This window comes from Lontra canadensis, unplaced genomic scaffold (assembly GCF_010015895.1).
Source record: "Lontra canadensis isolate GAN:19392208 unplaced genomic scaffold, GSC_riverotter_1.0 scaffold33, whole genome shotgun sequence".
Classification (NCBI taxonomy): domain Eukaryota; kingdom Metazoa; phylum Chordata; class Mammalia; order Carnivora; family Mustelidae; genus Lontra; species Lontra canadensis.
The window spans coordinates 8,436,202-8,456,877 of record NW_022631027.1 but is presented as its reverse complement, the minus strand read 5'-3'; the positions used below and the strand labels follow the sequence as shown (position 1 = coordinate 8,456,877).

At 43.6% G+C, this 20,676-nt stretch overlaps 2 protein-coding genes and 1 pseudogene across 5 annotated transcripts in view; 2 read left to right on the top strand and 1 right to left on the bottom strand.

Moving 5' to 3' along the window:
* CNN3 (calponin 3) overlaps positions 1-19,584 on the top strand; it is a 28,893-nt gene extending 9,309 nt beyond the window's left edge. Inside the window, exons 2-7 of the mRNA XM_032867183.1 lie at positions 14,151-14,272; positions 14,444-14,510; positions 15,252-15,389; positions 15,738-15,854; positions 17,333-17,479; positions 18,711-19,584. Coding sequence (XP_032723074.1) covers positions 14,151-14,272; positions 14,444-14,510; positions 15,252-15,389; positions 15,738-15,854; positions 17,333-17,479; positions 18,711-19,052 — 933 coding nt within the window. The 3' untranslated portion in view covers positions 19,053-19,584. The remainder of the gene's footprint in view (positions 1-14,150; positions 14,273-14,443; positions 14,511-15,251; positions 15,390-15,737; positions 15,855-17,332; positions 17,480-18,710) is intronic.
* Positions 7,146-7,936, top strand: LOC116873435 (annotated as a pseudogene).
* A 779-nt stretch (positions 19,585-20,363) lies between the features above and the next one.
* Positions 20,364-20,676, bottom strand: part of SLC44A3 (solute carrier family 44 member 3) — a 100,093-nt gene continuing 99,780 nt past the window's right edge. For all 4 annotated transcript variants that reach the window (XM_032867178.1, XM_032867180.1, XM_032867181.1 and 1 more), the window contains one exon: positions 20,364-20,477. In XM_032867178.1, coding sequence (XP_032723069.1) covers positions 20,379-20,477 — 99 coding nt within the window. In that variant the 3' untranslated portion in view covers positions 20,364-20,378. The remainder of the gene's footprint in view (positions 20,478-20,676) is intronic.

Sequence of the window (20,676 nt, the reverse complement as noted above, 5' to 3'; positions counted from 1 at the left end):
ACTTGTGCAACTCTGAGTATCAGTCGACCATTTTAGAACTGCATCAGAGTCTGTCGTATGGATCCCCGTTATTGATTCATTACCTCTCTTCTCCCGGATGTTTCCTTCAAAAGTGCTTGTGTAGAAAAGAGCATAACTTTTGACCCAACGTTCATAAGTGTTCTAGGTAGTACCAAATGACTCTCTAGAAAAATAAGTTTATACTTCCCACTAAAGTTATGAAAGGGAAGGTGGTTCTCCTCTTGATGATAAAAACAAAACAAAAACAAAACTATATCAGAGTGGCCTTGTCAAAATTCAGGTCACTTGCTTTAGTTCATTATTACGAAGTCACAGGTCACTGACATTGGCGACACCTATTCTCTCTGCCACCTCCCCACCACTCAGGTGAGAGTTGGCAGCAGAGTGAGGTGGGGGCATCTTTTACGAATTACTTGATAATGAGCAGACTTTTAAAAATATGTATTTTATTTATTTATCTGAGAGAGGGAGAACAAGCATGAGAGAGAGAGAGAGAGCACGTGTAAGCACCAGAGCTGGGAGAGGGAGAAGCAGGTTTCCCACTGATTAGGGAGCCCAGTGCGGGGCTCAATTCTGGGACCCTGGGATCATGACCTTTGTTGAAGGCATGCGCTTAACAGACTGAGCCATGCAGGTACCCCAGGTAGTTTTTTTCTTCTTTTAAAGATTTTATTTATTTGAGAGAGAGAGAATGAGCTAGGAGGAGGGGGAGGGGCAGAGAGAGAAACAGACTCCCCACTGAGCAGGGAGCTCAACATGGGGCTCAATCCGAGGACCCCGGGATAATGACCTGAGTCGAAGGTAGACACTTAACCAACTGAGCCACCCACGCATCCCAAATAACGAGTGGTTTTTAAAATAAAAGCCTAGGCAGCGTCAGAATGATTTCTATCAAAATGGTTGTCAAATAGTGTCAAGTGATGGTTCTGTATGATATATTGAATTAAAAGAGGAAATCTTTTTGGTATCCAGACAGGAATGGCCAGCAAAGCACAGAAGGATAAGGGTTGACATTTATTAATTCCTTCATGTTTATATGAATTAAGTCATTGATTCTCCCCAACAACTCTCTGATGTAAGTGCCGTTAATGACCTCTGGTTTACAGGTGAGGAACAGGGGAACTGGGACTCCAGCCTGAGCATTCAGCTTCCGGAGCCCATGCTCTTCACTGTTTTAATCAGAAGCCAGAACTCAGGGAGAATTAGCAGCTTTCAAGGGGAAAGGGAGAAGGCAGGCCAGAGAAGGAACTTGGGGATGATGCCCTTTAACAAGAAGCCACAGGAGGAGAGGTTGGAGGGGTTTTCTGGAGTGCTGCAGAAACACACCACTGGATTTGGCTATTGAGGGGGTCCCTGGTGACCTTGTGAGGAGATGGTCTTCGGTAGAGTAAATTTCTAGAGGCTTCAGGAAGAAGTACTAAATGGAGAGGTTTGTCATGAAATGAAAGAGAAACAGGACAGTGTTGGAAGCTGGCAGCAAGTTTAATCAAAGATGTGCCTGTTGGGGTGCCTGGCTGGCTCAGTTGGAAGAGCATGTGACTCTTGATATTGGGGTCGTGAGTTCAAACCCCAAGATGGGTGTAGAGATTACTTAAAAATACATGTATCTGTGCTTGTTGTGGTGAGCGTTGGGTAACGTATAGAGAAGTGGGATCACTATGCTGGACATCTGAAACTGTGTAACACTGTGTGTCAGCTATACTTGGGAAAAAAAAAGATGCACTTGTTTCAAATAAGATGGCGGGTTGTCTGTACCCACTCATGGACCAAGTAAGGGGAAGGACTCAACACACAGGGTGAGGGGAACCAAGGCCATGGAGGGAAGAAGGTTCTGGTGGAAAGCGGGAAAGAACATGGAAGAGGATGGGAAACAACTGAGGTGGGGGAGACCTGTCCTGTGCCATTGCTGGGTTCACCCTCTCCTGTGAAAGAGGGGTGTAGCTGTGCTCCTGACCTTGTCTTCCTGGAGCTGGGAGAAGGTGCGAGGGCTAAGGGTGCAGGCCGTGGCCGTGGGAGGAGATGGGCCAGGCCTGCCAAATAGGCTGTTGACCCAGCGACTTCTTTCTGCTGAGTCCTGCTGAGGTCCCTTGGCTGCCTGTGTGCCACTCTCTCTCCTCATTCCCTTGGCCCTTGGTCTGGAAGGGATGCAGAGGTGGGTTTATTCTGTTCCTGCGCCTGGTGTCTTTAGCAAGCCTTTGAGACGGAGCCTTCGAGAGACCTTTGTCTCCTGCTCTCAGCTTGTGTTACAGTCGGGTAGGACGTGGAATTAGCCTTGTCCAGATGTGACCTTATCCCAGGGTCCTCCTGGACTTCAGAACTGGAAAAGGGAACTGTGGTCACACTTTTTTATTTGTATTTGTATTTTTAGGAACTCTATCAATCTTGTTAACTATTGCCTTTTTCGTTTCAGTATGTAAGAAGCTTGTAGCCTAGTTTGTATCTATCCTGTCTTTGGTGGCACTTGTATAGGACTTGGTGACATGAAGGTGTTTGAACCTTACTTGGACTTCATCTTTTTTCATACTCCCCATTAAAGTAAAGTGAACCAAGACCTTTTTACTTACTTAGAGTCTCAGCAAGTTGAGAGTCCTATATCTTCATATGCTATTTCATGATGTAAGTTAGAAACATTTTTTTAAAAAGAGGAACTGGGCAATTCTGTCCTGCCTTTTGATGGAAATTTTGTATCTGATGTTCACTGAGAAAAAGGCCCTGGTATCTTGCACAGTTAACGTCTCTGGAAGACTCCTGTGACATCTCACTGGTCAGCATCTAGCCCGTATTTCAGGTGAGGTATTTGAGCTCTGTTCTTCACTGGTGGTGTACAGCCAGCTCTCTCAAACGGACAGACGTGACTGTAGTTAGAAAAGACATTCATGAGCTGAGATGTAGCTAGGCCCCCAACAGGAGCTCCTGATGTATTGAAGGCTGCCTGAAAGGCTGGTGTCCTGCTTCTTCCTCAGCCTCCTTTCCACCCTTGGCCCATCAGGAGCTCAGAGTGAGGGGGTGGTGTGTGTTTGACACACCTCTGGGGTGGGCACCTGGGAGTACTTGTAACTGTGGGCAGCGATGTGGGGAGCAGAGGGTGTTTTTCCGGTTCAGTGGAGGTGAGTTCCTTGCAAATACAGTGTACACTTGGGGCCTGGAGATGGATTTCATGGCCCTGTCAGGTCACAAGACACATCCTACAAAGCAAACTTGCTGTATCACTGATGAGGAGTGAGTGTGCATTTCACAGCTACAGAAATGTCACTGCCATGATGTCCCTGGTGATTAGAGAAACAAAGGACAACTTCCAGCTGTCCACATGCCCACTCACAGGTTATATGGGAGGCCCTGGATGCCGCTGAGGATGCAAGTGCCTGAAGATGCAGATGGCTGTAAAAACCCCGGAGGCCCGCGGGTCTGATGAGCAGGGAGTGAGGCAGAGCCTCAGATCCTGGACGTGAGACGAAGGAAACAAAGCTTGGAAGAGCATCTCTGCTTTTTCATCTACTTTGCCCATGGGGCTTCAGGGTCAGTCCCTTTTCATCAGGATTTCTGCAGCAACAGCAAATTCAAGACCCAGCCAGCCTCCTTCCAAAGCAAGAGAATGTTTTCCCACAGGCTTTGTCCCCCAGCTGTGCTTGGCCGGCACTCTGCACTTGCTCAGTTCCTGTGTGGATCCAGTGCGCCTCCCTAGTAGTTCCAGCGTGCCATTCAGAATAGATGGACTTCCTCTTCTATGGGACTTTTTTTTTTTTTTTTAAAGATTGTTATTTTTAAGTAATCTCCACACCCAGAGGTGGGCCTTGAATTCACAACTCCAAGATCAAGAGTTGCATGCTCCACTGACTGAGCCAGCCGGGCACCCCTATATGATTTTCATCTGAAAGTTCAGATGGTGCCAGCCTGTTTGTTCTGTGGCCCCCACAGCCGCTTCCAGGTTCTAGATAGCCGCTCCTGGCTGGCCAGTCTCTCCGTAAGGGCTGTGGATGATTTTTCTCCTCTTTTCTCCATTCAGTTTGCCTCTTCTGGAAACTGATGTCAGTCTGTCAGTGGCCCCTCTTAGAGTAGAGTACTCAGAACTGATCACAGTCATGCTGCGGATATGGCTGAACCTGCTAGGGTCCGGTGGGATTATAACTAACTCCTCTGTTTGACTCCAGAGCACACACTCAGTCTGTTTTCATCACTGCGATGAGGCAGATGAGGCACCTTCCTATCAGAGGAGTCTAATCCTTGCTTTGGCAGGTTGGTTTTTGGTTTTTATAAAGTCAGGGTGACAATGATTATGTAACATTTTCTAGTCCACATACTCCTCTCATGCCTGTTTTAGGTACATAATCCTCTCCTTGGTTACCTCGTTGAGCTGTTATCAAGCACAGAAGACAAACACTAGAATTTTATAAAGAATTGTGACCTCTGCAGACCAAGACAGTGTTAGCTTCTTAGAGTTGTTTAGCTTATGGAGTATGCGTGACCAGTTAGTTCTACAACTTGCTGTAGGAATGTATATGTATCTGGAATAATTAAGCTATGATTTCCTGAATCTCAACTTCATTTCTTTTGAGCTGTTCCCAGTTTAATTTTCCGTACGTTTCAGAAGTATGTCCAGCAGTTTCCAGGTTGCCGGTTGTTCGTTTGTTAACCAGAATCGAAGAGACCTGGACACCTGGGTACTGCAGTCTGTCGAGCATCCGACCCTGTTTGGGCTCAGGTCCTGATCTCAGGGTCTTGAGATGGAGCCTCGCGGTGGGCTCTGTACTCAGCGTGGGGTCTGCTTGAGATTCGCTCTCCCTCTCCCCCTCATTTGTGTCCTCTCTCTCAAATAAATAAATCTTTAAAAAAATCTCTGTCTATATATATGAATATAAAAACCCAGAAGAGAACAGATCTAAGTCTAAGCCTGAAGGTACATAAGCCGGGAACTCCTCCCGCCCTGACGCAGGTCAGCACAGTGGGCACAGTTGTTGCTTCCGAGCGGGCCCTGCTTCTAGAGTTACTGAGCTGGCCATAAGGAGTGCCATAGACATAGGGACTCTTATGAGAAAGTAAAACAAATATGTCCCTAGTGATCCATCTAAGATTACTAGATTGGTAGATCAAGGAGATGTGGTGCCTATAAAAACCAGCAGCATTCAAATGCAGATGCCTTTCCGAAACAAGATAGATCTTTAAATCTGTAGCATTTTTCTCGTTGGGTCCTTCTGTCAGTGGATGAAAAGTCATTTGTTGAGTACCCACTGTGGGCCACATGCAGCAGGCACGCGCTCTAGGGGTACAAGAGGACTGAAGCCTGTGCTGCTCCCATGGAGAGGACATCGGCACATTGCACATGGCTTGCCATAGGTGTGCTGGCCCCTGGTGACGGATGACTGCCTCCCCTCGGCACCGCCTCCCCAGGTCCCTGCACACCCTCTCTCCAGGAGCCCGTCTAGCATGCCAGCAGGTTCTTTGGTCCGTACTAGAGACACCCTTACCTTTTGGGTGGGGGTCAGGGTGCAGCGGCCCCACATCTACATTCCTGTTCCTTTGGTTTGTCGAGGTTTCTCACATACCCAGCTGTTTAATATGTGCATCTTTGTTCATCGTTCTTTCTGAGTCTAGATTCTTCTGGGAATCCAGCCTCTACGTGTGACTCCTACTTGTTGAGATTTGAAATTTCAAAGTACAACTTTTATTTATTTAAGATGTCTTTTTATTATTATTTTTATAATTTTAATTCCAGGTTAGTTCACATACAGTGTTGTATTAGTTGCAGCTGTGCAGTATTCAACCCCCCGCCCAATCCCCATCCCCCTCCCCTCAGGTAATTGTCCATTTGTTCTCCATAGTTGAGTCTGGTTTTTTTTTTTGGATTGTGTCTTTCTTTCTTTTTTTTAAACTCCTTTGCTCATTTTTTTTCCTCGTTTTTGTTTCACACAGTTATATGGTTGTCTTTCTCTGACTGGCTTATTTCACTTAGCATAATACTTTCTACTTCATCATTGCAAATGGTGAGATTTGATTCTTTTTTTAGGCTGAGTAATACTCCATTGCATACACAGGTACATCAGTGTGTGTGTATATTAGTATATATACCACTTTTTTTTTTTTAAGAGTTTATGTATTTGACAGAAAGGGAGAGAGAGCACAAGCAGGGGGAGCAGTAGGCAGAGGGAGAGGGAGAGGGAGAAGCAGGCTCCCCACTGAGCAGGGAGACTGATGTGGGACTTGATCCCAGGACCCCTGAGAGCATGACCTGAGCCAAAGGCAACCACTTAACCGAATGAGCCACCCAGGCACCTCAACCCCTTCTTTATTTGTAGATCTATGGATGTGTACTTGGGCTGCCTCCATAATTTGTCTTTGGTAAATAATGCTGCTAAACACATGGGGTACATGTATCTTTTGAATTAGTGTTTTTGTATTTTTGGGGTAAATATCCAGTAGTGCAATTACTGGATCAGAGGGTAGCTCTATTTGTAACTTTTGAGGGAACCTCCATACTGGTTTCCACAGTGGCTGCACCAGTTTGCACTTCCACCAACAGTGCAGAGAGTTTCCTTTTTTTCCATATCCTCGCCCAACACTTCTCGTTTCTTGTGTTTTTGATTTTTGCCATTCTGCCCGGCATGAGATGGTATCTCATTGCAGCTTTAATTAGCATTTTGCTGATGATAACCGATGTTGAGCATCTTGTCATGTATCTGTTGGCCATCTGTATGTCTTCTTTGGGGAAATGTCTCTTTGTGTCTTATGTCCCCTTTTTGATGGGAGTTTTTGTTTTTTGCATTCAAAGTCCAACTTTGAACTATGTATATTTTAGTGTAGTCTGAAGGTCGGTTTCTAGATCGAGAAGACAAAATTGACATTCTGTTTTATTCTGCATTTTCTTAATCGTTTATTAGTTATGTTGTTTGCTTTAGGCACTGGCCCAACTCCTCTTAGGTTATTTCAAAAACTTTGTCAGTTTCATAGTATTGGCACATTGAATCATAATGTCTTTGTATTTATTTGCGTATACGTATTTGGAGAGAAAAAAATTGTGCTGGTGCCATATGCTGTATCTGAAGGTCTGGCTGTCCTTCTGAGAGAAGGACCCGACTTTGAAAATACTCGTAGGCTCTTCCTAGGCCGGTGCTCTCACCGAGGAGAAGGCCATGTTCATTCAGTTCCACAGGAAGATCCTAAGGCCCAATGGCAAGAAGCTGGATGAGTTCGAGTCTAGCATCTGCCAGGCCTTCCTTGAGCTGGAGAGGCAGTGGCCCCTCAGAGCCCGGCTAAAGGAGCTGAATATAACAGCAGCCAAGGAAACAGAAGTTGGCGGTGGTTGGAAGATTATCATCTTTGTTCCCATTCCTCAACTGAAATCTTTCCAGAAAATCCAAGTTCGGCTAGTCTGTAAACTGGAGAAGTTCACTGGGAAGCATGTTATGTTGTCTTTATTGCTCAGAGGAGAATTCTGCCTCCACCAACTTGAAAACGGCCATACAAAAAATGAGCAAAAGTGTCCCAGTATCCGCACTTTGACAGCCGTGCATGGTGCAGTCCTGGAGGACTTGGTTTTTCTAAGCAAAATTGTAGGCAAGATGATCCATGTGAAGCTGAATGGCAGTCTGCTCACAAAGGTTCATTTGGATAAAGCACAGCAAAGCGACATGGGCACAAGGTTGGAAGTTTCTCTGGTTTCTCTAAGAAACTCACCAGCAGGGATGTTAACTTTGAGTTTCCAGAGTTTCAGTTGGGGGAAAAAAGCTCTTACGTGTCCTTCCTGTTTATCTGAGACAAATATGGTTTTCCACAGCTCTGGAATATATAAGCATTCCCCATCAGATCTTAAGCACAGTTCACACCATAGAGTCTCAGATTTTGTAGTGACCTGGAGGAAGGCATGCAATCTACCTTGACCTTCTTATACCAAATGTAAAGGGATTTTCTCTAGAATTCCCACCTCTACCCCGTAAGAAAGAATTTCTGCTTTTTAAAAAGTAGTTAGTTCATCCTTTCCATTAGCAGTCATCTGAAAAAATGAGAATTTGGGATGCAAAGATAGGCAGGAGTGAGCTTTGGGATGAGTGGTGATGTGTGGTATCCCAGATGAGTCCCAGTGGAACTTTTTGAACTGTAGACAATAAAGTGAACAGGTGGCAGTGGGGTTTGGTTAATAGAAAGCTTTGTACCTCTGTACTCAAGCTCATATAAGAGGAGAGCATTAACTCGATGTGTCAGGCATGGAGATGTGCCCTTCCTTACCTGTGGAACCAACTTCGTGCTCACAGTGGTCCTGGAAGGAAGACTACCTATCAGAAATGCGGTGATCAGGATTAGGTTACTTATTTAGGTCACACTAGAATTGGGAACACAGTTTTGGGAACTTTTAAAAGTTTGACTTCAAGGCCTATGATCTTGTTTGTTGTATCTATAATGTGAATGGATACCTTAAAAATTTGCAAAGGTGTGTATATGGGGTGGGGGGTTAAGTAGGCTAGAAAATGTTAAAGCCTGTTCATTGTCTTGCATGAGGTTCAAGAATGGCAGATAATGAAGAGGGAAGAGGCATCATGGTATTTCAGATGGGAATCTTTTTGGCCCTTTGACAGTGGTAGTCCCAGTGGGTTCTGTTCTTTATTTTAAGGTTTTATTTTTAAGTCATCTCTGCACCCAACATGGGGCTCAAACCCAAAACCCTGAGATCAAGAGTCATGTGCCCCATCAACTGAAAACAACCAGGCTCCCCTCTATTCTTTTATTTTAAATAGCCTACATTATTGTTGTTGTTATTATTTTGCAAATGTCTTAACACACCTTATTAATAGGTATTTGTTGGGGCGCCTGGGTGACCTAGCTGATTGGGCGTCCGACTCTTGATTTTGGCTCAGGTCATATCTCAGGGTCGTGGGATTGAGCCCTGCATGGGGCTCCGTGCTCAGCATGGAGTCTGCTTGTCCTTCTCCTTTCCACTGCTTTACATGCATGCATGTGGATTGGGCCTCAGGGGTGGGCTGCCGGTTGGGCAGGTAGTTTGCTTGTCTCTCTCCCTCTGCCCCTCTCCCCGCTCGTGCTCCCTCTTTCTCAAATAAGTAAATAAAATCTTAAAAAAAAAAAAAAATCCATGACACAGGAACACTTGAAAGAGAGGGGAGCTGCATTGAATGGGATCGTACTTAGAGGGTTTGGAGTAATGCTGGATTATCTTGGTGGCGTGCAACAGGGAGCCTAGTGATCTAGAATTGTCTGCTTCCAGGTTTTACCAAGCACTGTGATAAGAATACATTGTGAGGAGTATACAGGAAGGACACGTCTTCATTCTTTAGTAGATTCTAGACCATCCCTGGGCATAAGTAGGGCCCTTAGTTCTCATACGTATCTCTATGGTCACGGTCCCTTGTGCAGGGTGCACCCCCACCTTTTCACTGAATTGTACTTAGGGATCTCTTGTTGAGATGTTTCTGAAGCTTGGTGTCCCTCACTGCTCTTTTATCCCCTTTTAGGGATGTTGGTGGGGGACCTTCTCAGGCCTCAGTGCCTGGGAGGGATGGCTATTGGCAACCAGCAGGCCTTCATCTGATCTCCAGGCTCCCTTTACTGTTATAAAGCGTAGGCCCTCAGGGCTGGTGCCTGTGAGGGTGGCCTGATAATTGTGCTGTTTTATACTTGATTCACCCTAATATATGTGTGCCCGTGGGAGAAGTGGCAGAAGACAGGTGCTTGTCTCTGGGGAAGGAGTAGGATAGTGGGTAGGAAGTGAAGAGAGACTTGGGCATTTTCACAGTCTCAGTGCTTTTCGACTTTGTTTCCATCATCTCTTTCCTAAGGAAAGTCTATAGAAGTTTTTCCCAATTGCCTCCTGACTCCCATCAAATTTAGTACCAAGGAACAGAGTTTGTTGGGCAGGGTCACAGATGATTGTACCATCTACGGGGGATTTCACTGCCCACCACAAGAACCCACTTTCACCCCTTTGGGGGAGCAGTATTACCCCCTTGAAAATGCACTCTACATACTATTGTACTGTTTATTATTATTTTTTAAGCAAGTGTTATTTTAGAGATCCAAAAGAACGGTCATGCAGCTAGACAGGTTGGAGCTGCCCTTGAACTAGAGGGTGACTCCACACTGGTGCTCTTTGTTTTGAGGACAGAGGGAGGAAGGGACGGGGTAGAAGGCTGATGCCACGTTCAGCTGGAGCTTCAGGCCCAGCGCGGGAGGAAGGGGGGCAACTGAAGATGCCAGCATGGTGGGAGCGGAACAGGCAGGAGGGCGGTCACCCAGCCCCAGTGCCCCGGAGGCCATTTTCCATCCTCATTTTCTCCACCTCTTGACTGATGTGTTCCAGCAAGGGGGCTGTTGGTGAGCTTCAGGGAGAAGCCCACAGGTGATGTGCTAGTGTGCCTAGTCAGGGTATGTCAGTCGCTGGGAAGTGCGTCTGCTCCTGAGAAAGGCAGGGGGAGGCAGGGCTCTGGAGAAGTGGTGTTCAGTGGTGTTGTGGGGTGGGGGGGAAGGAGGCATGGCTGTGAAAAAGGGGGCTACTGTGCACTCCAAAGGCCCCTGGCAGAAATTCTGAGAAAGTGGCTTGGGAGGATCAGAGAAAATAAATCTTGGAGAAGAGCAAAGAAAACGATATTTATAAATAACTTGGAAGAGTGATTTTTAAACAAGTCAGAGTGAAATTTCCACAGTGTATTAATGAAGTAATTTTTTAAGCTAATTTTCTTGTTTCAAGAAGAAAACGTCCACATTTTTCTGCACGATGTTCAGAAAATAAAGCTTTTTAGATGGAAATAGTGAATAACTTGTATTGGCCAAAGCTTGTTATTTTTAGTTGCTCTCAGTCCCTCAACTTTAAAAGTTGTGCATATCGGGGTGCCTGGGTGGCTCAGTGGGTTAAAGCCTCTGCCTTCAGCTCAGGTCATGATCCCAGGGTCCTGGGATCGAGGCCCACATTGGGCTCTCTGCTCATCAGGGAGCCTGCTTCCTCCTTTCTCTCTCTCTGCCTGCCTCTCTGCCTACCTGTGCTGTCTGTCAGATAAATAAATAAAATCTTAAAAAAAAAAAAAAGTTGTGCATATCGAATAGTTTAAAAAACCTGTGTAGTTAAAGAACATAACCACATTCGCTTGGGTTGTGTTCTGCTACACTTTTTTATAGGAAATGCTCCCAATTTCCGTGTCTTACGGAACAGTGCTGCAGGCCAGCAGCTAAAAGACAATTTGAAGTACACTTTTCGCCTAGATGATTTCACGGGATTTTTTTTTTTTTTTTCATTGTAAACTTTATTTTAAAAAACAAGTACCTACTCTCAAATTTTGAATTCTGTTTATCAGGCCTGTCTGCAGGAAGCTCACTTATTTAAAACATAATAGCAGTATTTGGGTAGAAAAATCCTTGCTGCCCCTTCACATAAAGGAAGACCCTATGCCAGAACCAGCAGTCACAAAATGTGGATGCATACCATCTCTTTATTTTTAGTTTACCACTTGGGGGCTTGAGCTTTGCATGTATGTGCTTAGGAATTTTTTTCTGTGCAAGTGCTACTCCACTAATGAAGGCCAGAGACAGGGTCAGCTGGCCAGAGCCCCATCTTGCAACTGGTCAGTGGTAGAGTCAGGATTTGAACTCTGGGTCCAGCTGATTTCAGTGCTTGTTCTCTCATCACTCCCTTGATGAGAACAGTTAACAGAGAAGATGAAGTTCTCTCTGGCTCTAGGAAATTTAAAGTTAGATATATAATCACTCTGTGGTTTGGGGCACAACATGGAATCTGTCAGATGCATTTGAATATATAAAACATAAATATGCTTTTATTTTTTTGTTGTTGTTGTTGAATAATACGGTCTCATTTGGTCTCCTCTCCCCCAAAACAACCCAAAACTCTTCCAACGTAACTTCATTTCTACGTTTGAAAAAATTAAAGGAGAACGAATTTCCTTATAATTTTTGCTGGTTGACCAAACGGCTTAGAGAACTTCGACTGGGAAGAGACCTCGTGTACTCATGCAATTCAACTTTCTTGTTGTGTAGACAAGAAATGGATTAGACGTTAGTTAGATGGATTAACTATGAACTGTGGCCCTAGCAGGATGGCTGGAGCCAACTCAGAGCCAAGGTCGAACCCCTCCTACCCTAGATTACCCTGTTAGTCTTGAGGTTCATTGAAATGAACTTCTGAGAGTGCTTTGCTTTTGAAAAATACTCAACTCCAGATTGCTTTCTACAGCTGATGCTTAAGGAGTCCTTGGTTTTCTTCTTTGCCTTTCCCTTTCCATCCATACCGTAACCCTTCCCCACTGCCCACATTTATAGTTTTTGTTCTAGTCACTTAGAACAAGAATCCAGTGTGAAAATAGAGCCAAGTCTTAAAATCTTTGCCACCAGATTATTTATTCTGTTTTCTAAAGGTACCATTGTGTAGATAGGTATGTCCCATATGTTGGGGGAGATACATTCGTTATCTGAAAATCTGTTTCTGAGGTATTACTAGAGCAGTGATGGCTCCTTCCTGCTGCTTACCTGAAGCAAGTGTCCCTTTGGCAACACCTTCCAGCATCACTAATCTCCTTTTTTCCTGTTCCCACATCCAGGTGCCAGTATAACCCAGCCCGGCAGGGAATCAGAATGAATGTGTTTTTCAGGAGATGGAGGTCCTAGAGGGCAGGCGATGAACACACGTTGTGCACTAGCTTTACATTGTGCCTGACTTGTCTTTTATAAACTAACATCCAGGCCAGAATTTGATCCTGGATACATTGTGCAGGATTTAAATGTAAACTCATTGAATTTCCATTTCTAATTCTGGCTAAGTAAATCTACAGCATCAATAAATTATCCGTTATTCTGCCAGAGGCATAGCGCCGTTTCTCGAACTTAGGAGGAAAAACCCATCGAGGACTGCTGTGTCACTAACAGACACAGTGATGAGTGGAATCATCTGCCCTCTGCGGGGGAGCAGAAAGTCTGCCCGCCCCTCTTGGTGGTGAGCGTGGTGAGGAGAGGGTTCCTCTGTGGAACTAGAACTTGAAGGCCCTCTCCATAACAAAAATGTCATCAGACTCTTCATTTTAGTAATAAAACCTAATCACGTTTTATGGACGCAGATGTTTCTGTGTTCATTCCCATTTCCATGGATGGAAATAGTTCCAAGCGTGTCATAGTCTCCATCCCCTGGGGGTTGTCTGCGTCTTGGTGGCCTTTTCACCTGCGTAATGAGAAGGAAAGTGACACCTCATCTCTTCTTTCCAGCTGTGGTCTTCTCCTTAATTGGCTGCTCAGCCTCTTTAATATTCCTAGGACAAGGACTAGCTTGAGAGCTTGAGTGTGTGATTTTTAACAATATTTTGGGTAAATTTTATTTTTTTTAATTGAGGTTTCTGGTCTGAGTATGAAGAGATCTTTGAAAAATCTCTGTGTAGTAGGTTTTAGCATGTATGATCGTGTAGCATCTGTGTTGCCAAGTAAGTAAAGAGTTAAATTTTCTTTTAGTTTTACTAAATGTTTGGATTTCAGGCACAGTGTTAGGTCCTCACGGTCTAAAAGTGACTGCTGGGCAGAGTCTGTAGGCTGGTAGACACTACACAGAGCTCCAACGCTGTACCTGCAGGGACAGTAATTAGTGCGAGTCAGGCGTGTGTGCATGTGTGTACATGCACAGTGTACACTTGGCTAAACAGGGTATAGAAACCCTGGAACTTAGCAGGAAGCAAAAATATGGGACTGAGGGGTCTTGGCAGTTAAGATACTGTGTAAAAATAGTTGCACGTGTCAGAATTCTACCGCCCTCTTTTTTGGGGGGGGGATGTGGTAATTAATGACTTAATCTTGAAAATTTAATATGGCTGGTACCCTATTGTCATATGCTATTAATTCTTGTCGCTTCCTGTGTGTCTTGAGTGGAAATCTGTCTTTTCTTGATCCGTCATTTCTCCTTCTCTATCCCATTTTCTCTCCATGTACTAGTCACATTTTGAATAACAACCACCTTACCCCTGAATTTATTATGAGTTACTGGAGCTGTAATAGTTGGTTAGATTTGCCAATGAACTCCAATGAGTATAATTTACTGCATGTCACGGTCGTGGTCTTAATGGATAATAAAAGAGCACGTTGAAGTCAGCCGTTTTTGATGCTTTAGTGAATATTCTTCCAAAGTTGGCTGGCTTGTATTTCAGATCGCTTCCAAATACGACCATCAGGCAGAAGAAGATCTTCGAAACTGGATAGAAGAGGTGACAGGCATGAGCATTGGCACCAACTTTCAGCTGGGCTTAAAAGATGGCATCATCCTCTGCGAGTAAGTTGTGGCCATTTCTGTTCTTCCGGTCCTTCCTGATCCAGGGTGTCAAACCTTGACCTTTCACAAATGTTTGTAATGATTCCTTTACTGTTGTGAAAGGAACCAGCTTTACCTGTCAGTCCTTGATTTTGTGTGAACAATAAATGTCACCTACACTTTGCTTTTCAGGCTCATAAACAAGCTACAGCCAGGCTCAGTGAAGAAGGTTAATGAGTCTTCCTTAAACTGGCCTCAGGTAACAACCTCCAGTTACTCTGTATGCAGCAAAAACTTGATTTGTTTAAAAATGGACATTTTAGCAGAAATTTGGCTATATATTTTCTTTTTACTTTGCTTTTATAATTATTTAGAATTAGTTTTGTGCCGATTAGATGCTTAGCTTACAAGTTTTCTTATGCTTAGTCTGTCTGCTCTCAGGGAGGATTGAACACAGCTTCTATGGAGAAATACAACCTAGACCGTAAGGACAGATGAGGGGAAAAGGCAAGGAGTTTAACATAACCGCTAATGGTTGACTGTCGAACACCATATTAAGCCGTCTTAGTTCGTGAATGTGTGTGATGAAGTAAAGCTGGATGTTTTAAGTATGTGTTTTGATATAAGGAAAACAGCATTTAGTAACTTAAAGCATAAATTATTAATGTGAGTAATCATGTACTGTTTGACAGAATTTTAGCCCTGGATAGCTCTGACAGAATCACAGTATTCTTAAAAACATTGGAAGGACGACCTTGCCCTCAAAGAACTGAAAAAAAAAGTGACTGCATAAAAATATTAACCCACTATGAAATACTCTTCACACTTTCCTTTTCCAGAAAAAGCTGTGCTTAGTATGTATCTGGCCAAGAAACCTTGCTATGTAGCTTTCTGCCTGGCATCTTACAACTAACTAGTCAGGAAGATTTAGAATTCTTAGATAACGTGAATGTCCGTATTTGGATCCCAAAGTTATATGACTCTTTATATTCCTTTATAGTTGGAGAATATTGGCAACTTTATTAAAGCTATTCAGGCTTATGGCATGAAGCCGCATGACATATTTGAAGCAAATGATCTTTTTGAGAATGGAAACATGACCCAGGTTCAGACTACGCTGGTGGCCCTGGCAGGTCTGGTATGTATATGTCTTTAATGGCTGAATTTAAAAGTCCTACCATGTTGGTGATGAAGTGAGTCTTTTATCTCCCATGGGAATACAGACTCCTTCATAATGATTAGCTCTGTGGAAAGGCTGCTGACATCAGCTGCCTCATAAGAGAGTTTAATCAGAATACATTTTGGAGCTACATGTATAGTAATGGCCTTAAGTAGGTTTTTCACCACTAGTTTGAGAATTTATTACCTAATGTAAGCCTTTATCTCTGGATGGTATCATTTCTTTCTTGTTCCTTCTGTGAAAAAACCGTTGGCAGAATCTCCATTTCAGTCTTCCTTTTTAGTTAGTATGTGAATTTCTGTCTAGGCTAAAACAAAAGGATTCCATACAACCATTGACATTGGAGTCAAGTATGCTGAAAAACAAACAAGACGTTTTGATGAAGGAAAATTAAAAGCTGGCCAAAGTGTAATTGGTTTGCAGGTAAGTAATGTGTTTACTGCTTTCATCAGTCACTTCTTTAGTATCATTAATTCTTACTATGTGCAGAGGGTGTCTCTCATGAGTAAGGGATGGATAAGGTATACCTTTATGTAGGTTTTGGGGATGAATATATAGTTTATATAATTTATGTCCATTTAAAGCCCATGAGATAGTGATGATGGTTTTAGAAGAAACCGCTGGAAACCTCCGGCATGCCTTCAGACTTGACAGTTGTTTCTCTAGGAAATGATTTTCTCCCCAATTACGTTGTCTTTATTTTTTAAGAAAATGTACTTTACAAATTCCTAAACATTATTGACCAAATGAGGCCATTTTACAAAGCGTTAATGCCCAAGGCATTTACTTGCACGATACAGTAGCCAAGCACTAGTAGAAATATTTAGTTCAGGTTTGTGTTTTTTGTTTTTTGTTTTTTCAACTCCCCCCTTAAAATCACCACTGCTCAATGTCTAATATGCTATGGACTTTACTATGTCTGATACCTGCCCCTCTGTTGACTGAATCTATGTGAGGTGGATTTAATTTTGTACAGAACGAAATTGTATCTGGTTAAAAAACTGGAAACCTGAAATTCCAAACAGTAGTCATTTGGTTAAATTATAACAACAAAAAGAAACTCTAGAGTAAGGTAATAATGACGGACAAGAATTCCAAGATGAAGGAAAACAAACCAGGTTATAAAATACTGCAGTCCGTGGGATCACAATTTTAAAGACGCACATGCATATATATTTGTAGGCATGGCTTTTGTATGCACGTGCTTGATATATACACACATAACAGAAGATAAAAAACCTAGAAGGAGATGCACAGATGTTTACAGCTAATATCTGGGTGGTAGGATTGCAATGATTTTTTCCCCTCCCTTTCAAGGAAAAAGACGAACAGAAATGTGTCCCCAACCAGTAGAACTGGGTCTACCAGTCGGTCTTAAAGCCATATTCTCAGTGGAGAAGAGAATTATTGTTCCTCTGAACTTTATGTTCCTTATTCCTTCTATGTGCCTCTTTTCCCACAAAGATGGTGGTGATTTTAATGAAACTTTAAAGAAGCCCTTGTTGAGCTGCCAGAGAAGACACCTGGCATTTGCTGTCAATGTTTTCTGTAAACATCTGGAGTAGAGAAGCATAGGGCCTTGCTGAGAGTGCATCTGTCCCTTTATATGGCTGAAGCAGGTCCCCCCTGACTTGCTTCTCTCTGCTGTAGACAGTAGAGAGGAGCAGAAGAAATTAATTATCCATAATTCTGCCCTCTAAAAACTTGATGGAAATTTTCTTTTTAAAGTGAGCACCTTGAAATTTGCGAGAGCATAGAGATTTTGTATCTTGCTGGCCTCAGCACAAAAAGGGACCTGTCTGTCTTACCCCTCGATCTTTTTAGTAGAACAGAAAGTTTTGCTTATCATAGATGTTGTGGACTTCAGATAATCAGTGCTCATTTAATTTTTAACTTAAAAGATGGGAACCAACAAATGCGCCAGCCAGGCGGGTATGACTGCCTATGGGACCAGGAGGCATCTTTATGATCCCAAAATGCAAACCGATAAACCTTTTGACCAGACCACAATTAGTCTGCAGATGGGCACCAACAAAGGAGCCAGCCAGGTAAGCAGTGTCTTTTCATATTTGCTACAAAGAGTATAGAAGGACTATTTAAATGAGCACTTACCTCATTCTTATTAACTAAGTTCAGAGGAGGGTGTTTTTGTATGGTGTATTTAGCGAGTATACTCCTTCAGGAAAGTAGGTTTTGCTGAAAACAAAAGAATCAGAGGACCTTTTCTGCAGCAACATAAATATGGTGTGTGGCTCATGGCTTTTGTTGGCAGTTAGAACAGCCAGCCTTTCTACCTAACCAGAAGAAAAAAGATATTATGGCCAGTTTAGTTCTTGCTCCAGGTCTAAGTAAGTTGCTCATTCTAATGCCTCGGACTCTTATTATTTTTATAGGATCCCTTAATTAACTGGGTAGGTACAATTATCTGGTGTTCTGAGAAGGATTCAGCCAGCATCCCTGTTAACTGTGACTGGAGTGGGTGGAACTGTAGCCTGGGGAGGACGCCGGTATTCTGACACCCTGCCAGATGCAAGTACGTCCTTGTTCAAAACAGAGCAGCTGCCCCTCACACGGAGGTTCCCTTAACTGCTGGGGAGCAGGCAGGCCTCCTGTCCAACAGGAGTGGAGAGAAGCTGTGGAAAAGCTTCTTCCTCAGGACCTCAAGATGAGGTGTGTTGTGTTCCCTTCCTGGAACACGTCCTGCCCCATGTGACATTGTCTCTCAAAGCTGCCATTCATTCAGGTCTGCTTTTTTACCAGTTAAGTCTGGAAGTGTCTGCTTGGCATAAATGGAGAAATGAGGTATGAGTTAACTGCATCATGGCTGGCTTTTGGAGACAGAAGTCCTTATGGGCTGGCTGGCAACATTTCTGCGGAATGTGTGAAGAGCTTCTCAAGTGGAGGGCCTGCAGAGTGTATGTGGTCCTAGTTGGTACTAGGACCTGTAGCTTTCCAGGCCGCCCACACTAGGCTGTGTTTTTACATTTTTTACTTCTATCTAATCCTCTCCCACATCTCAAGTGGGTGGTATTTTCTCCATTTATGTACGAGAAACCTAAAACTAAAAGTCAGCTAGTTTGGCGAGGATCTGAACAGAAAGGCTGGTCTAACCTGAAAGCCAGTTAATACTGCTTCCTAGGAAAGATTGGGCATCAGGATTACTCGATAAGCTTGCTTATCGAGCTGTTCCCATTCAGTGTGAATTTCATAATTTATAGAATATTCACAAGAACAGACTTGAGCTGCGGTTTTCACTTTTCTCCTCTGTTCTAATACCAGGCGGGGATGTTAGCACCAGGCACCAGAAGAGACATCTATGATCAGAAGCTAACATTACAACCAGTGGACAACTCGACAATTTCTCTACAGATGGGAACCAACAAAGTTGCTTCCCAGAAAGGAATGAGCGTGTATGGGCTTGGGCGGCAAGTATATGATCCCAAATACTGTGCCGCTCCCACAGAACCGGTCATTCACAACGGAAGCCAAGGAACAGGAACCAATGGGTCTGAAATTAGCGATAGTGATTATCAGGCAGAATACCCAGATGAATATCACGGAGAGTACCAAGATGACTACCCCAGAGAGTACCAATACGGCGACCAAGGCATTGATTATTAGATCGATACAAGGAGCTCAGTATTTAGCCCATTGTTTTTATCCAGTGAGAACCAAGCTAGCCTTGAGTAATTTTTATCTTGTCTTCCTAAAACACTATTACGCTTATTGTACCTAAAAGAAATATTGCCTTACACACATTCCCTTTTCCTTTTCCTGCCTCTTCCCTAAATAGTTGCCTTTTAGTGCTGTAACAGTTCAATCCTACAGCAGAAGCAATAACTCGCATATGAAGTAAAAAGGAATACTGTGAAAGGGGAGTACGCTTGTACAGCCAATTCTCTTATCCGAGACCTATGCATTTTTACAATCTACTGAATAAACTGGGATTTTCAAACAATAGGAAGCTTTTTTTTTTTTTTTTTTTAACAGTTTAGTGTTTGGTTTGGTTTCTACATGGAGGACTAAACTCATGCTTAGAGCTACATGTGGTCTTCGCCAACTAAATTTAAGACGCAGCATTTTAGAAATTTACATATCAATGTCTCTACAGTATTGTTTGCTAATTTTTAAATAAAGTCGTGATCCGTGTGCATTTGTGATCATACGTGTACTCATTCTCTTCCCTACGCTGACAAGATCTTTCCCGGGTGGTGTTTCTAAAGGAGCGCGTCCAGCGTCGGCCCGCGGACGCTCAGGTCTGGGCGGTGCATCCGCTCTCCCTGTTTGTGCCAATGTATCGATGTAGAGTTGCTCTGTGCTCTTCGACTGTATTTATTGCTGCATTTCTCAGCATAAACTTATCCCATTGTATTTTTTATAAATAAATATTTTTTTTGAACATTCATACGAGCCACAGGCTGATTATTTTCTGGCTGACTTCCAGGTAGGTGAAGGCAGATTTTAAAACGTCCTCTTTCCCCAGGTGCTGGTCTAAACTGCCCTGTCACTGCTCTACTGAATCCACACGACGACACAGTCTGTGCCTGAGACCGAGGCTTAGCAAACGGAAAGGACCTGCCTGCCATACACGGTCCGTGACTGCCAAGGTCCAGACTCTTCTTTGACCACGATCTGACCCTTGCTTATTCCACGGAGACACACATGCTTCCCGTTCATCCTAAGTCCAGCCTGGAACAGCCCCCACATCGCACAGAGGAGCGCTGGTGGGGACCGGGTGGGAGTATTTTATATTCCTAAGTGAATAAATATTCGGAAGGAGCCACTGAATTAGGACCAGGATCTACTTTTATGGTATTTTTTGGTGGTCTAATGGCTAAACAATAATGACGAAAATGAAAAAGAATAGGGTCCATCAGCCTTACCATTTATTCTGTTGGCTCTTAGAAGAAGGCAACTTTCCAGGGACAACTAACCAACAGGCACCTATCACACCACGGGCTGGAGTTCTGTTCCCTCGTTCCTCGATGCATGCTCAGCACCCTGTGCCCTCACCGCGTTCACTCTGTTGATCCTTTGCACAAAACTCTGAAAAACGAGAGAATGAGTGAGACCAGTGTTACGTTTCTGCACTTTTGGCAAACACTTGACCATATCGTTTAGGGGAGTTTCAGCCTTAAAAGTTTCCGCTGTTGAGTTAAAATATTTTAGGGGATAGATGTCCAAGTGGATTTTTAATCAGGAAAGTACAAGTTGGAGAAAGAAACCCCAGTTAGCTTCCTGCCAC